This window comes from Schistocerca americana, chromosome 1, assembly GCF_021461395.2.
Source record: "Schistocerca americana isolate TAMUIC-IGC-003095 chromosome 1, iqSchAmer2.1, whole genome shotgun sequence".
Taxonomy (NCBI): domain Eukaryota; kingdom Metazoa; phylum Arthropoda; class Insecta; order Orthoptera; family Acrididae; genus Schistocerca; species Schistocerca americana.
The window spans coordinates 513482101-513500466 of record NC_060119.1 but is presented as its reverse complement, the minus strand read 5'-3'; the positions used below and the strand labels follow the sequence as shown (position 1 = coordinate 513500466).

General features: G+C 37.7%; 1 protein-coding gene across 2 annotated transcripts in view; it reads right to left on the bottom strand.

Annotated features, from left to right (window-relative positions):
- LOC124605066 (ATP-dependent helicase brm-like) overlaps positions 1–11934 on the bottom strand; it is a 231433-nt gene extending 219499 nt beyond the window's left edge. Inside the window, exons 1-2 of one of the 2 annotated variants that reach the window (XM_047136532.1) lie at positions 11916–11934; positions 1576–1748 (exon numbers count right to left, since the gene is read on the bottom strand). In XM_047136532.1, the coding sequence (XP_046992488.1) occupies positions 1576–1728 (153 nt within the window). In that variant the 5' untranslated portion in view covers positions 1729–1748; positions 11916–11934. Of the gene's footprint in view, positions 1–1575; positions 1749–11290; positions 11605–11915 lie in introns of those variants that run through there. The other variant, XM_047136531.1, reaches the window with a different exon arrangement.
- Positions 11935–18366: the final 6432 nt, after the last annotated feature.

The window sequence follows — 18366 nt, the reverse complement described above, 5'->3', positions numbered from 1 at the left end:
TCATTCTCTGTCAATATAAAGACTAATTTTTATATCAACCCAGTGTCTTCATTGCCTAACCAGTCTTGAAGTTGGAAAACTATTTCCAACTTAATGTTTTAAAACTCCTAATGCTACTTGGCACACATCATCTAAGCATAACTGATGAACTTTAAATACAGCAAGCACTGATATACTAATTCACTTCCAAACTTTCACAAAGTAATGATGAGTTTTCTGCAAAATTAAAAAAACACTATCTGATCAAAAGTGTTTGGACACCCCTATGTAATACAGAACTGACCACTATATATCATGAGAGGTGGACCTGCCAATATCAAAGGAATTGAAGTTGGAAAACTATTTCCAACTTAATGTTTTAAAACTCCTAATGCTACTTGGCACACATCATCTAAGCATAACTGATGAACTTTAAATACAGCAAGCACTGATATACTAATTCACTTCCAAACTTTCACAAAGTAATGACGAGTTTTCTGCAAAATTAAAAAAACACTATCTGATCAAAAGTGTTTGGACACCCCTCTGTAATACAGAACTGACTACTATATATCATGAGAGGTGGACCTGCCAATATCAAAGGAGAGCCCCGTGTTGTCAATAGAGAAACAGTAACAGCACACTGGGCCAATCAGAAGAGCACAGTAACTTCAAACATGGACTAATCATTAGATGTTACTGGAGTAACATACCCATCAGGGAGAGGTGCCAAAGCTGACTGTTGGTGATGTGATTCTGAAGTGGAAACACAAAGGAACAATCACAGCCAAATCAACGCTAGGCTGGCCTCAACTACTGAGACTGTTGAGTGTTGTGGACGGTGCTTGTACAAAATCACATGAAATAAGTGGAAATAATGGCTCATGAGTTTCAAGTGGTACCAATAGACCAGTGAGTGGAATGACTGTGCACAGGAAATTAAAATGAATGGGGTACAATGGTTCAACAGTTCCTTGTAAGACAAATATTGCTGTAGTCCATGCTAAACAACGCTTAGGTGGTGTAAAGAACGATGGCACTCAGCAATGGATGACTGGAAATATGTGATTTGGAGTGACGAATCATGCTACACCCTGTGGCAACATGACACAAGGGTTTGGGTTGAGGAAAGCCTGGAGAACATTACCTGCCGTCACGTGCACTGCCAACAGATAAGTGGTGTTATGATATGGGACTGTATTTCATAATAAGAGTGTGGCTGCTTTATTACACACAAGAAAATGCTAAATGTGGAAAAATATGAAAACAAATTTGTAGCATTGTATTCTTTGTACAGTAGAACAGTTCAGAGACAATGATTGTATTTGCTTGACAATGCCCCTATCATAAAGCATCATTTGTCTGGCTATGGTTTGTGGACAACAACTCTGTGAAGTAAATAGCTTGAAATCTTAAGTGAAAAAAAAAAAAAAAAAAAAAGAAGTGATAACAGAAAATGAATAGTTCCCATTTCTTAATTTTACTCTTCACAGTTTGATGATTTTGTTTTAAGTTTCCTGCCAATTTCCAAGAAGTAAAAGCAGACTCTCAAATAAATGTACAATAGACTACAATATATTACAACACAATACTTACAGGTGTGGGGAGTTTTAGCATTTGACTTGGGCCATTCCAGAAAGGTTGTGATGCTGAGGCTACACCAATAGTAGCTGATGGGTGATTCTGTGGCTGGTGCAATGAAAAATGTGAGCCCACTACAGGTGGGGCTTCTGTCTGAGCTGCACTCATTGTTAGATTTTAATGCTATCCTGAAAACATGTTTACAGAGCACTATATTTATTTGTCAAACAAAATGTTCATTTTTAACTTATTTAAATAGCATATAAGTTTGCAAGAGTAAGAAACTATGTACTTTAAAGTGCTTCACGCCTTCCTTTGGAAAACTGAAACAGGTTTTTGTCCCTTTATATGAGTCTCAATTCCAGTTTCTGATGTAATATGCAAAAAATATAGCAGCTTTGTCAGTACGTTTCTTCCTCAGATTGTTTATGTGCAGACTGCAAGAACCACAAATTAATCACGGGTCATTCCATGACAAGTCACCCAGGCCTTGACACCAACCATGTCAGATTTTGATGAAACTTGGTACAATTACTTCTTTTATCATCCTGAAAGCACTTGTAAATTTTTTTGCTCTATCTCTTATAGTTTTTTTTTATAAATTTTTAAAGTTGTTAGATTTGGCGTTGTTTCAGTAGTCGGAAATCTTAACTTAAACGTATCCTCACAACTAAAAAAATTTTTATATTAAAGAATACTCAAGATATCAGTATGAAATTTTGGAATAAGCTTGTGTATTATATCTAAATGTTAAAAAAAAAAATTACCATAAAGATATATTAAAATCTTCCAAATGAAAAAAAATTTACAAGCTTTTTATTTTTTTTTTTTTTTTTTTAGCTAACAGATGTTTAGTTTTACAAAAACTGCAATATCTAGAGTCTCAGACCTGATAGAAAGCTCAAATTTACTTTAAAATACTCTTAATTGTGCAGGCTATTAGATAAAAGAAAAATTATGTTGGCTTTTTAACCTGTTTAATAGTTATCTAATTTTTTAAATAATATGAATTATATTTTAAAAATAAAAAGTACCAAGTGACTTAGACACCGAAAATAAGTTTTTGTCTTCTTGGAGTAACAATGTACGCTTGGATTTTGTTTTGTTACTCCTGTGTTTTTAAGTAAAAAATTATTACACTGTTATATATTGCTTGGATAGTATTTTATTAAGTTTATTCAAACTTTCAGTAAGTCCTGTTACTTAGTTTACAGAGATTCTTTTCCAATATCCTATAAAAGTAACCAGAACAGTAATCAGATCAAAACTGAAATCAGTATGTCAGATATTCAAACCTGTAGTGTATGGTTATTTAAAAAATCTGACTGTTTCCAAACAACCTACACACCTACAAAAAAGTTACAACCGGTATCTGAATTGAGTAAGGAAGAAAAAGATTTGATCCACTTACGATCTGGAATTAATCTGTGTGAATTTAAGAATATATGTTCACACCACAGCTACTAATTTTTAAATGTTTTTGAAAAGTATCAAACAACATGTGTAGACCCACTAAAAAAACACAAAAAGCCCATCAAAAAATCGTTGAGAAGTGTAGGCTTGGATCTTTCTAAACAATTACTGACAAAAAATACTAGCATAAAACCTGGACAAAAGCTTTGCTCAACATGCCGTAACTTTTGCAAGGAAAAATTAAGAGTTGAAGTCAATGAAAGTGAAACAGATGATGAAGTCATGGTTGAATTAGAATCATTGGAATCCAGAAATGAATCCCTCGTACAAACAAACATTGCTCTTGATAATTTAGGTTTAACACCGATAAAGCTTCATGGCTTGTCAGAACAAAGTAAAGGGTCTTATTTTAAAAGGAAGGTTAGCAGTATTGAAAAAGACTCCAAAAAAGACGGTTTCAAAAGCATTAAAATATGATGCACCAAGTTCTGATGATTACGAAGAAGATACAAGTGTGGTTGAGAAAGCAAAGGATTTTGATGTAATGATTCCTCTTATGAAAGAGAAGATTTCATCTGTTGGGAGGTCTAGAAAAATCCGGATTCTGACCTTGGCTCCAGATTCTTGGAGTCGAAATAAAGTGATGAAAGAATTTAATGTGAGTACATGGTGCGACAAGCTAGAAAGCTAAAATCTGAAAAGGGTATTTTGGAAACTCCTGGTCCAAAAAAAGGTAAAACTCTTTCTGAAAATACAGTAAGACTTGTAACAGAGTTTTATGAAAAGGATGAAAGTTCCAGAGTGCTACCTGGAACAAAAGACAAAGTAAGTGTTCAAAAAAATTTGTACATACAAAAAAGACTCATTTTGTGTAACTTGAGAGAACTCTATTATTCTTTCAAATGGGAGAATCCTGAGATAGAAGTAGGATTTTCAAAATTTTGCTTCTTGAGACCTAAATGGTGTATCCTTACTGGTGCTGCAGGCACACACACTGTATGTGTATGCAGTATCCACCAGAATGTTAAACTATTACTGGATGCTGTGAAAATTGAAGAAAATTAAGACGCTTGTGTGCAACACGGAAAACCAAAACTGCATGCTACATCATTGTGACAGCTGTCCTGCAAATACTGCACTAACTGAGTACTTAACTGAAAAACTAAGTGAAGATTATGATTTAGAAGAAGAAATTGTAATCAATCAGTGGGTTAACACAGACAGGGCAGAAATGATCAAACAGTCTATCAGTGTTGAAGACTACATTTCTTTATTGGTTAGGTCATTGGAAAAGCTCACCCCGCACTTGTTTATAGCAAAATCCCAATCAGCAGCCTTTACAAGATTGAAAGAAGACCCACCACCCAAAACAGAAATTATTGTGATGGATTTCAGTGAAAATTATTCCTTTGTTATACAAAATGAGATCCAAAGTTACCACTGGAATAGAGGTGGTTGTTCTCTACACCCAGATGGAGTTTTTCTAAGAAATGAGGAAAACAATGTTTTTGTTTCCAACCACTGTTTTATTAGTGATGACCAAGAACATGACACTAGTTTTGTTAACTTTGTACAAAAAGAAATTACAAAGTGGCTGTCATTACATCATACTGGCATTGACTCACTTCACTACTTTGCAGATGGTTGTGCTGGGCAGCACAAAAATAGAAACAGTTTTAAAAATTTGACTGAACACTTGAGAGACTTTAATTTGAAATATTATTGGCATCAAATAAATTAAATGAACAAAACTCATTAACTGACAGTACCAAAGAGTTTTGTAGTAAAATATGAATCCTGAAGAGTGTATCATGGTTACCTATTGCATACAGGATCCACTGTAATCCAACTGGTTGTGGATGTAACAGCTGTTTATGAGAACTACCACACCAGGTTGGAACAGAATTTGCAGCTTTTAAAAAGCTGAGAAAGTGACAGTACTAGCAAAAAACATACAGAAGCTTTTAAAAAAATGTATTAAAAATACTACAATTAAAAAAAAAACACCTTTAGTGCAGTTTATTTGAATTAGATTCTTTAAAACTTGGGAGCATCTACACGAGCCAGATTCACATTTTTCTTGATTTCCTTAAAATATTCCATACAAATGATACAGAGTATTCAATAGAATCACTATTTTCGCTGTATCCTTGTGAGGCAGATGTAGTCTGTCACTCCAATGTAAATATAGTCAACAAGATGTTTTTAAAAAATAATGAGCTAAAATAATCTTCAATACCGGAACCACCATGAATTTTTGATAATCAAAGAAGAAAATTATTGACTATCAATGTACATGATCAGCAATACCCTTACAGTTGTCCATAACCAACACAAAAACTATAGCAATAATAGGTGCATTTCTTTTGATATACATCAGCTAGTACATACTGATGACTGAGCCACAAAAGCATCGATCAGAAGGCTCTTCAAAGATGTTAGAATTCCAGAACTCACTTTTAACTACGTTCAGATAATTTGGAGAAGGGCTAAATCTAATGAAAATATGAATGGAACCTTCACTCTTTATTAAAGCTTGTCCTTTTGCTATACATGGAATAGGGTGTTATTGCCCTCAAATTCAAATATGTACTCGGTAAACACCTCTGTTTTTTAAGGCAAGCTTGTAAATACAATATATCACCAAGAAAATTTTTCCTTAAGACCCAGTGACTGGAAATATGCAAATAAATCTAGCATTATTGGCTCTGACTCAAAACAATGGGAGATTTGCCTATATAAAAGAACAGAGAATGCCGTACATGACATAGCCTCCATCTCACAAGGAAAGAGATATGAATAATTCTAGATGAATGCAATTAAATTAAAAAGAAGAGCAGGTACCAAGAACCTCAGCTCAACTTCAGTGTAAGAAACTGCCTTGTGAAGAAAACTGAGGAATGGGAGCAGCACGCTATACAACAACGAAGCCCAAAACCATGTAATACCACATAGTGTACAGCACACTGTTACGTGCTAACCACATTTTGTCACCCTCATAATCTCCAAGCGAAGAAAAAGACAGAGGAGATTGTAATAGTTCTCTACATAATAAACTGCTGTATCCTAAGAAACATTAGGGACAACAAAGCACACTATATGAAATATCAGGGAAAGTAAAGTAAGTTACCTTGAAACGGGTAACCCTTAAGCAGAGAGTAGGTTCTTACACATTATGTATAACATTAATAAACTCCATTGCTGTCCAGAAAACTTACTGTGGAGTGCTTTAGTTAATAAATGCTAGCTTAATTATGAATAATTAAAATTATGTGTGCCATATGGTTATAAATTGGCATCTCACAGCTGTTAAATGACTAAAAAAAAAAAAAAACGGTAGTGTATCAGCTGTATGTGAACTGAACTTAGAAGCAAAATTTTAATTTGCTGCCATAATGTTACCGAAACAGGAAATTATAGTTTCTTTGGTATACTGAATCACAATGAACAACAGTTACTTCCACATACGGACTGAATTCAACAAAATTTGGTGGTATCAATTTAGTTATTAGATACCACAAGAGAAATGTTAACTATTTGCTAATTACAGTGACACCCCCTAACCAATTCTGCATAAACAACTACTCCATAAGGTAGGCAGTGTGTCTAAATAACATACGTAATTTCCATCAAAACAAAACAGATTATGCATTTCTGAATTTCTGGTCATGAGAGACTATGACTAAAATCTGTAATGAACACAGAAGAGCCAAAAGACCAATTAATAACTCAAAGCTAAACCAGCTAATAAATAAATGGAATTCAATAAAACTGGATAAAATAATAATCAATCCAGATACTAATGAAATGATCAAAATCCTTTTAGACCTGTTAACTGAACATTCTGAAGCATGCTGATCTAAATGCCACAAAGAATTGCACCACAAAATCTTAAAAATATGAGTGAACCCACATTTAAGTAAATTAAGAATCGTGATGCTACTACATTATGGTAAGTCAAAGAATAGCAAAGCTGACAAGGAAATTTATGTGAAGGTTAATCTCTGCGGGTCTGAAATGAAGGCAACAAAGTCCAAAACAAGTGAGACTCATAAACTGAGCTCAGTAGATAAATGCAAAGTTGCTTGGAAAATTATTGAAACATAAATAAATTTTGGTGGTAAAGCGTACAAGATAAAAATTCCACCTGACATTCTAAATGTACCTTTTCACCATCCCCATTCACATTAAGTACTAAGTAATGAACTTCATTGCTGGCTGGAAAACTTAAAGATCATAAGATTCCTAATCTTATGACATACTTAGCTTCTCACAATGTCAGTTCAGGTCCAGCCTTTCAATGGACAAAGCAATCAAGACTACTGCAGCACAAGCTATACAGTTGTTTGAAGTAAGGAGATGAGCTATACAACAACACTGTTGGACTTCAGGAAAGCGTTTGATATGGTCTCACAATACTCCATCACTACGGAGTAAGTGAGAATGCTTCATGCTTAATGCAGTCTTAGTTTAGCAAGAGGAAACAGTTAATGAAGAAAAATAATCAATATTTGTGTTATCTTCTGGTCACAAAAGGTGTACCACAATTATCTTTTCTTGACCTTTTCTGTTTGTTAATTATGTAAATGATTTATGCACATTTGTGCTATATGATGCAGTGCTATATGTAAATGACGCACCGCTCACTACATATGACACAACATTGAAAATTAGAGTACAGTATGATGGCAGCAATCGGGAGTCATGTCACTTGGTTTCATGTAAATGTACAACAGAAAAATAGTAGAAATACTGGCAACATTGTATTCTATGCGAGTCCTCCAAGAAAACATAATAATAAACTCTCGAACTATTAGGTTTTCAAACAATGGACTGTCCAGGTTGGAATACCAAAAATATACGGAAAAGATAGATTGTTATTTACTGTAAAGACAACACGTTGAGTTGCAAACAGGCAAAACGAAAAGACGCTTGTCCATTAGCTTTTGGCCAAAGCCTCCACCAGAAAAGAAAACAGATGCACACAAACATTCACACAAGAAAGCACACCTTACACTCACATGAGTATCATCTCCAGCAGGTCAGACAGGAATGCAACAGTCACGTAGAATGGGAGCAGCAATCTGGTGGAGGCGGGGAAGGGAAAAGGACAGCAGGTTACGCTGCTAACAGGCACTGTGGGACAGGGAGGTGGGGAGGAGAGGGAAATGGGAAGCGAAAAAGGAGAGGAGTGGTAAAAGGGAAAGACGTGCAAGTCCTTTGGCAGAGTGAGGCACACAAAGAGGGTGGGACATGAAAAAAAGGGAGGAGGCGATCGGACAGAGGGAGCTGGAAACATTTGAGTGGATGATGTTGGGACAGTAGATTGAGGCAGGGATAATTTCAGGAGCTAAGAATGTGTTGCAACGGTAACTCCTATCAGTGCAATTCAGAAAAGCTGGTGGTGGAGGTTAGGATCCAGATAGTTTGATTAGCGAAGCAGCCATTGAAATCACGCATGTTATGATCAGCTGCATGTTATGCCCTAGGGTGGTCTACTTTGCTCATGGCCACAGTTTGGCAGTGGCTGTTTATCCTAGCAGTCAACTGGTTGGTAGTCACACCAATATAAAAACCTATGTAATGATTACAGCAGAGCTAGTACAAGATGTGGCTGTTTTCACAGGTGGCCTGGCCTCTGATGGGCCACTGTGAAAGCGGCAATGTCATAGACCAGCTCTGCTGTAATCATTACATGTCTTTTTATACTGGTATGAATACTAACCAGCTGTCAGCTAGGATGAACGTCGCTGCCAAACCATGGCCACGAGCAAAGTAGACTACCCTGTGGTACAACATGCAGCTGAACACAGCATGCTTGCTTCCAATGGCTGCTTCACTGCACAGGCCATCTGGATCCTCCCCTCCACCACCAGCTTTTCTGAACTGCGCGTATGAGAGTTATCATTACAACACATTCTTCACACCAGAAATTATCCTGGCCTCAACCCATGGTAACCTATTGTCCCCACACTGTGCACCCAACTGTTCCCACCCCTGTCTGTCCTATCACCTCCTCACTATTCTCACCTTCCACCCTCTGCCAATGGACCCACCCATCTTTCCCCTTCCCGACTTCTCCAGTTTTTCGCTCCCCCCCCCCCCCCCCCCCCCCCGGCCTCCCCTCCCTGTCCCACAGTCTTCTAACACTATGCCTGTTCGCAGTGTAGTCCCTGTACTCTCTGTTAGACAGCACTCTTCTCTCCCCCCCCCCCCCCCCCACATGTAACCTGCTACCCATTCCCCACCTACTCCATATTGCTGCTTCCGTTCTACGTCACTGCAACAGTTGCATTCCAGTACGAGCAGCAGGGGTGTGCTTGTTTATGTGAACCAAAATGTGTGTGTGTGTGTGTGTTTCGTTTTCTGACAAAGGCTTTGGCCAAAAACTAATGTCTAAGAATCTTATCATTGTGTGTGTCTACAGTTTAACAAGTCCTCTTTGTGGTGAGTAGCAACCTTTTCCTTATGTTAGGTTTTCACACAGACTACAACTCAGCTGGGATTCCCACATATGGAAACTGTGTGGCACATTGCCATGCTTCATGTGTCAGCTGTATAAGTTGGAAAATAGTGTTAATAAAGTACTACTACATTTCACTTTCTTCCAGATTCCCCTGGGGTAGGGAATTCTACTATAGGGTATTCTGTAGGCTACAAATTGGTGTTTAACTAGCACAAAAAACCATGCCATACACCAGGTTGGCAAAGACCCATAAACCTACAAATACCTTGGTCTTGTCTAATTCAACAAATTATCTGATGTGGCCACACAGTACCAGTATATAACACTAGAACTAGCATTGCAAACTGGATTAAAAGTAAACAATTGTGCTCTACTCAAGAGTTTCAGGAGTGTTTGAAAAAAAAAACACCTATATTTTTATGTGAATGAATAAGCATCTGTATCACATAATTAGAAGTGATGCTGTGATTTTGTTATTGTTTTGTACTTATTGTCATTTACCTAACTGTGTAATTATTTATTGTCACTGAAATAATTACATGGTGTGTTTATCCTGAAAATCTATTATATATTGTTATTACCAGTTATCTAATTAAGCAGTGCATCCATCTTGTATTGCTTTCTTGTACTTATTGACATTTAACCAACTATTTTCTTCAACAACACCATATCATGTAAAATTCATCAGAGTTAGAGCTTTTTCACAACACGTTAAATACAGGTTATGGTGCTATCCAGTTAAACTGACCGATACCGCACACATTCTCATTTAATGTGTTGTTGATCATCTGCACATAGTCACTGGAAGTGTGTAATATTTCACAGTTATGGAACTGCTTTAGTTTGTGTAAAACAAAATTGAATTCCTCAATGTAGTTCACCATACACAGAACACATTACAAAAGCTCCGCACTGTGAATACACTGCGGCCCTGAATAAGGCAACACAACAAAAACTGTCAATGGTCAATGAAAAAAATCTACACCAAAATATCAACAACATAATTTAAAATATACAATTTCCAATTACTTGCATTTCCTTGTGCTAGGCAGCAAAAATTAGTTGCGAAAGAAACAAGAGTGACCTTACTGATTACTGTAACACCACAAACGTGGGATGATTTAATTACATTATGTGGGTATTTTTGCATTTCAGTAGCCACGAATTCGTGTGCTCTCTTCTGCAGAATTTAAATAGAGAAGGCATTACATTTTCTGGTTGGTAACTACAAGGAGAATTGACATTTTGATAACGTTTTGCAAAAAATTTGTTTTATTGATTTCTTGCAGCAAGACCTATGATGTCAGTCACAAATACTTTCATTCTCTTTATTCATCATCACATTATTCGTTCCTTTACAACATTATATTCTGTGAGAAAAAAAAATGTTCTTCTGAAATGTACCAAAAGATCCAATACATTTCGCCCAATGTGTCGAAGTTTTCTTGTTACAAGAGTAACCGAGGTGTCAAATTTTCATGCAGTGGAAATATAATTTATTTTTCTAAACTGAATATGACTGTATGAGCATCAAAGGCTGCCATAAGATTCTGCAATACTGTTAAGGCAAGCAAACGAACATTAGTAGCTTTTTCACGAAGATTCATTAAGTATTGACAGCTGTCTGCATACCATATTTATAATGTGTTCGGCTTACGTGTAATCTTATGTCCTATTGCTAATTTCACAGAGAATTCGAAATCACCAACATTGCACAAGTTTTTTTTTACAACAGTTAAATTTAGAGCTTCAACAATACACAAATAAAAAAATAATATAAGGAATTGCGATTCGTCGATCTCATCAGCTCTCCAAAAAACAGAGAACAACTAATATATGAGCAATACGTACACACAGGTCAGTTAACAAACGTAAATCCAAGTCGTAACGTAGACTTATCCGGCAATGCGTGATTTGGTATTTTTATTTTGTTGAAACACCACCTCCGTAGGCCTGAGCCGGCTACGCAACTGATCAGTAACCCAGAGCATCCCTTCTTCACCTAATCATCGTATTTTAATACACACATCCCTCACGGTTCACGTATGCTAAAGAATAGCGATAACATTTTCAATCCAACAGACGAACTTCTTTTTCGCCACAATCATTATCAACAAGCCTTTCATCGAACATTGCAGAGAAAAATTACAAAGACGTATTTTTTTTTCTAGAATAATCTCTGTACATTCTCGAACTGTCAACTGCGATAAATGTCATCGCTTTTTTTTTTAGCATTAAAAATACAATTTGTATATTATGTAAAAAAACTAAATACGCATCGTACAGCGCAAAAAAGTGTGCAAGTCTTTGGCTATTGGCTTATTCCTACAAGATACATTCAGAACAATTTCGGTAACATCAAAATCTATGTTGCAGCACGATACCGAAACTGAAACTTTCGTGTCGTCCTACGAACTGTTAACTACAATACATCATTAATTCAATAAATTTAATGTTATGATTTCACTCTCCTTACTGTAGCACAGCACAACGGCAGCAGAAAACGTCACTAATAATCGAGACACTTCAAAAGCATAACAAAAGATTTCGTAATTATAATGAAAGTTTATAAAATGGGAGCAGTCCATAAACTATTAACTAATAAAGTGATGTGAAGTTTTAAACAGTACACGCCACTTGCTGTGGCGTCATTTTCGCTACATGTCGGAAACCGGCTTAAAATCCAGCATATGCCGATAATTAAAGGACGTTGGCACTACTGTTGTACACGATCGATCGCGACGAAACACAAAAATGTGGTCGTTTCAAATTTACACACACACTATCTTTCCGCGTAGTTTGGAGAAACACTATGATTAATTTATTTACACGCTGTACACTAAAATAAACTGTTTAACTCATACATGTTCAGTGATTTCGCGAAAAATAAAAGATATGGACATACAAATAAGCATTCTCAGAACTAATGAAGTGTATGTTCTACAAGTTAATGTCAAAATTGGAGCAATAACGGTAGATTTTTGCACTATACGTTTTGGATGACATCGTATTAAGACTATTCCATTCCTCTCAGTTGACTGCTATGGTACTTAATCGAAGGGCAGAAAGACCTGATGAGAGATCGTGAGGGATGAATGTACGAGGGCGTGCTGAAAAATAATTCCTCAGAATTTTTTATGTGAAAATTCTTAAAGCTTTTTAAATAAAACAAACGTTATTAACGTTCTTCATCCTTATCCTTCATGCTTGGACATTTATTTCGCAACATAGTGACCCTTGCGACGGACACATTTCTCCCAACGAGAGGTCACTTTGTTGATACCTTTACTACAATAGTTGACATTGTTGACGGAGGTACAATCTCACTTCTATTTGCACTGCTTCATCACTATCAAAGGGAAGCCCTCGAGCATGTTCTTTAAGTTTTGGAAACATGAAAATCGGATGGGAGCAAGTCGGGACTTTATAGACGATGATCCCCAGGCTTCGAATTTTTGCAAATGTGCAGCGCTCATGTGTGTTCTGGCATTGTCATGTTGAAGGAGAGGGTGCACCTTCGAATTCGAAACCCGGTTAGTTAAAGTTTCAAACCGCTGTAGAAATAACACCACTGGTCAGAGTGATGTCAAATTGCAACGGAGTATTATCAGAGAGGAGGGAAAACGTATGGCAGAAGAAACATAAATAGTTACAAAATGTAGCAACAGATGGCGCTGTAGGCAACATAATTTCATAGTGGTTGACTACAAATTAAAAATGAACCATACAACAACGCCTATGGCGTACTTTGACGTTAAATAAACTGTACTACTCAGTGTGCATGGATGTACAAGTGTGATACTGTTAGTTACATAACCCCATCCGCCACACATCACATCGGATGAGAAAAATTGGTTTTTAATTGTCCTGAAGCCAAAACCGTACAAAAAGCATCACTCGCAACGGTTTTTAATTGTCCTGAGGCCAAACACCGCGTAAAAAGCACCAACCAAATGGGATTATTTATTTCCGTGTGGCTGGCGCAAAACATGTTCAATATGCTGTCCACCGTTTTCTGCAACAGGTTGAAATCGAGAAACAGCATGTTCCACAACTGATAGAAGTGTTTCCGGGGTCACGTTCAGAATGTGTTGGGCAATGCGTGCCTTCATGCAGCAAGTTTGCAATCGGGAAACTGAATACAACATCTTTCAGATAGCCCCACAGCCAGAAGTCACACGGATTAAGATCAAGTAATCGGGACGGCCAGGCTGTAGGGAAATGGTGGCTGATAATTCTAGCATTTCCGAAGTGGCGCTTCAGCAACTGCTTAACTGGATTTGCAATGAACGGAGGTGCGCCATATTGTATGAAAATGATGCATTCGCACGTCCATGCTGTTGAAGAGCTGGAATGACGTGGTTGCGCAAAAGACACTCACAGTGCTTACCAGTGACGGTACAGGTAACAGGACCGGAAGGGCCAGTCATCGAAAAAATATGGCCCTATGATAAATGATGCCGTAAACCCGCACCACACAGTGACGTTTACAGGATGAAATGCCGCAGGTTGATTTACGTGTGGCCTTTCCTTTGCCCATATTCGACAATTTTTTGTATTGACGTATCCGGTCAGATGGAAGTGGGCTTCGTCTGTCCACAAAATCTTCCGCGGCCAATCGTTGTCCACTTCCATGCGAACAAGAAATTCTAAAGCAAAGGTCTCTCTTGCGGGCAGGTCAACAGGAAGCAACTCGTTCGCATGGGTAATTTTGAATGGTTAGCAAAGAAGGACGTTTCGTAGGATTTTAGGCACCGTACTCACGGGTATGTCCAGTGATTGAAGAATCTCCATGCACTACACGTTTGCACACCACCACTCGTCTCCCCCTACATTGCTATGGCCACTGCTTCAACTGACGTCGAGTCAATTCGTTTCCTCCTTCTACCACATTGTACACCAAAAGAATCCGTGTTTTCGAATTTCCGAATCATTTTCTCCAGACCCACGGCAGCGCCATCTATTGATCAGTTTTCACACTATTTTTTTCTCCTGCGATATTTCTCCGATAATATTCCGATGCAATTTGAAGTCGTTCTGACCAGTGATGTTATTTCTACAACATATTGAAAATTTAACTTTAAGTATAATCACCCTGTACTTACGGCGTGTGTTCACTAGCAAGTAATTCCCGCAACACTCGCTGAAATGTTTACGTTAGAACAAGAAGCTGCAGAAATTAATTTCTGCAAGTCGCTAGGAAAAGTTAATTTCAGGAACTTCCTGCAAGTACTTGCAGACTTGTGTTCACTAGAATCTCTTGGTGAGTTAGACAAGCGGATGTTGACACAGTCATTAAAAACCAGAGCAGCCGCCATAGTTGTAGACACATTATTATTACTGAAGAAAAATGGTCAAGAAAATCAAAATGCAGAAAAATGAAAAAAAAGATGTGTGTGTGTGTGTGTGTGTGTGTGTGTGTGTGTGTGTGTGTGTGTGTGAAGAAATGGAAACAGAGGTGTACATATTTAAATTCTCAAGGAACACTACTGAATAACCAAAAATCAGAGGACTCCACTATTTTAAAATTTTTCTGAGAATTTCATACGAAAGTTTCAAAAATCTGTTGTCTATTGCACAACAAATATATTAGAAAACAGGACACAAAAATGCTGCAAGGTGCATCACCAAGCGACCACTTTTTAATTATTCTTCGATTATTGCAGACAACATTTACTACAAATGTAATGCATTAGAAAACAAGACACAAAAACTTTGCGAGCTATGTGACCAAGAGATCTACTTTTAATTACTCTTCGACTTTTGCAAACAATATTTGTAATTTTTATTACAAATGTAATTTGATTCGAAATCAAGATAGAAAAACGCTGAGAACTATATCACCAAGCGACTACCTTTTAATTATTCTCACTTTTTTTGCAAACAGTACTATTCCAAACGTTTATGTTTACGCTGAAGTTTAAAGACATCTTTACTATAATTTTACTTCCCCTTCTGATGAAATAAATTAATTAGTAAATTCATGTCTCCCCTTCGTGACCGACGGTGCCCAGTCATTTATGTTAAGGGGCTCCAATGGTACACTTGTTTCTGTCCATCTGTCTTTGTGCCATTCTCCCTTTCGACGAAGTAGTTTCTGTCAAGTTACTTGCGGAAGTTTACTGGCTAGTCGACACACGTTGTTACGTTACGGGCCGCCATGTTATACACTATAATTCGGAGCCGTCTAGCAGCAGAGGGCTGCAAATACGCAGACATGAAGAATAAAGTCGTAGAAGGATTATGTCGTTTGTTTTCTTTGAGAAACTTTAAGAGTTTTCACATAAAAAAATTCGGAAGCACTACTTTTCAGCACACCCTGGCCTAGTCATTGGAGATGAGAACTAAAACCGGTTATGTTTTGTGCTTGCATGTAACCTACTCTGCACAGTTATTGTGCTCATAAAAGGATGTCTGTTTATTCAGCATAAGGTCTAGCAGGCTAGAGCTACTTTTTCTTTACAACTAGCATAAACGTGTATTGCTACTCCCATTTCGTTTCTGCATGTTAGAAAACCTGTCACAGTGGTCAAGAGGTAGCATCTTTGACTAGCAATTAACCCGTCCTAATACCTGGGTTTCATCGCACCGCTTAAGCGCCACCCACCCGTCAATTCCTGTTGTATTTATTACACATGTATTTTAATTCAAGTGTTTATGCAGTGGCTTTGCTGGCCAGACTGTCATCTAAAAATGTACTCTGCGAACCACTCTGAAGTGCATGTTAAAGCATGGTACCCATTGACAATTGAGGTTTCTCAGCATTCCGCCAGATTGCACATTTCTCATACAGGAAGACTGCACAGCCTGCGAACCGGCTAATGCATGTCCTAGGCTAGCCTTTGCAGAGCCTGAACCCCCCACGTTAAGAGCCCTTTACACGCTCAGATATTTGCACCGTCTTTCCTGTATAGACATTGTTTACACAGACAACTGAAAAATTTGTTGGTGTTACTGCCTGTCTTCAGCCTGTGCGAAGTTAAGTGGCGCTTGAATTGTTGCATACCAGATGCGCAGACCAGATGAAGTGCTTTATTACTTCATATATGACACATTTTTCCGGAATGATGTGGCTCAACTACGAAAGTGATAAAATGGCAGAAAATTTCAAATCAGCGTAGCTTCTGCCTCTTGCCAAGTACTTCAACGTCACTCGAAGTCTTTCACAAGCACTTATCGATTTGCTCATCAGAGTATCATTTCTTTTTACATATGGTGCAACAGGCAAAGCATCGATTTTCGTCAGTAGTAGGGCAACAAGAACACTGGTGCATTTTCTTAGTGTGAGTTGCCTGCCAGGGACAAGCCAACTCACTGACATTAAACTTCGAAAAGACTCACTATATGCAATTCAGAACCTGTAAGAGGTTTCCACCCAGCATATGCATAAAGTATGAAGAAGAGCAGATAGAGGAGGTTGACAGTCTTAAATTCCTGGGATTACAACTTGATAATAAATTCAGTTGGGAGGAGCACATCACAGAACTGCAGAAATGCCTTAACAAATCTGTATTCGCAATTCGAGTGTTAGCTGACATAGGCGGCATAAAAATGAAAAAACTTGCATACATTGCCTACTTTTATTCCATAATGTCATATGGTATAATATTTTGGGATAACTCTTCAAGTCAAACAAAAGTTTTCAGAGTCCAAAAGCGTGTAATACGTATTATTTGTGCAGTAAAGTCACGGACGTCCTGTAGAAACCTCTCCAAAGAATGGGTATACTAACTACTGCCTCTCAGTATATTTACTCCTTAATAAAATTTGTCCTACATAATATATCTCTTTTTCCAACAAACAGCTCAGTTCATACATACAATACCAGGAACAAAAGTGATCTGCACAAGGACTTAAAAGCACTTACTTTAATTCAAAAAGGGGTTCCACTACTCAGGAACACTCATCTTCAATAATTTGCCAGTAAACATTAAAAATTTAGTTACAAATAAAGATCAGTTTAAAAGGAGCCTGAAAGACTTACTAGCGGCCAACTCCTTCTACTCCATTGACGAATTTTTTAATAGAAACAAATGATGTATTGTATATATTCATATTATTAGTATTGTTATTTCAGTTTAAAAAATATATATATTGACATGTTCCACATCCACGAGGATCTCCTCAGCATGGATCTATGGAACGAAAAGAAATCTAATCTAATCTAATCTAAGTACGCACACAGGAGAAAACTTGTTATTATGACCTCCTCGTGATAATCCTTCGTTTTGGTTGACAGGCCCCTGAACTGTTGTTCCCCCACCCCTCCCCCTCATTCCCTCGACTCCTCAGGAAACCTCCAACCCTTCTGCCTTCCCTCACTGATACAGGTACACTCCAGATAGCCCCCTCCCACCCTTATCAATTTGATTGACTACTTAATTAAATTTATCAGTTAATCAACCCTCCCCCTTGGGTAAGCCCTCAACCCTCCCCTTCCCTACCTGGAAATTGATGGCTCTGTGCTGGAGAGGAAGGACTTGATGACTGGAAATTCAATCACATAGCAGAGGGTATGTTGCTTATTTATAAAAAATTCAGTTTGCAGGAGCTGGATTTCTCTTGCTCATCATTCTCTGCTGTCGGGAAAGACGCAGGTCTTGTGAAATAAATCGAAAATAAGCAATTAAATCACCTACTTTTTTTCATTCCAATCGCACATGGAAAACCATCATGAAATACCCATCACACGTAATTACACTATTAAAAATCGTTCAGTTGAGAAGCAGGCACCATCCGTCATCCTGGAGTGCCACCCACACAGGCTGCCTGGAGTCGAGGTGCACCGGTGGCCTCCCACAATGCTGTGTGCTCATCAGTGACCACGCCACATTGGCAGGAGCCTGAGATGTAGTGACACACTCGGGTCCTGCAACTGACAGACTGGATGTTACACTAATCTTTGAACAAAAGCACCCAAGATATTC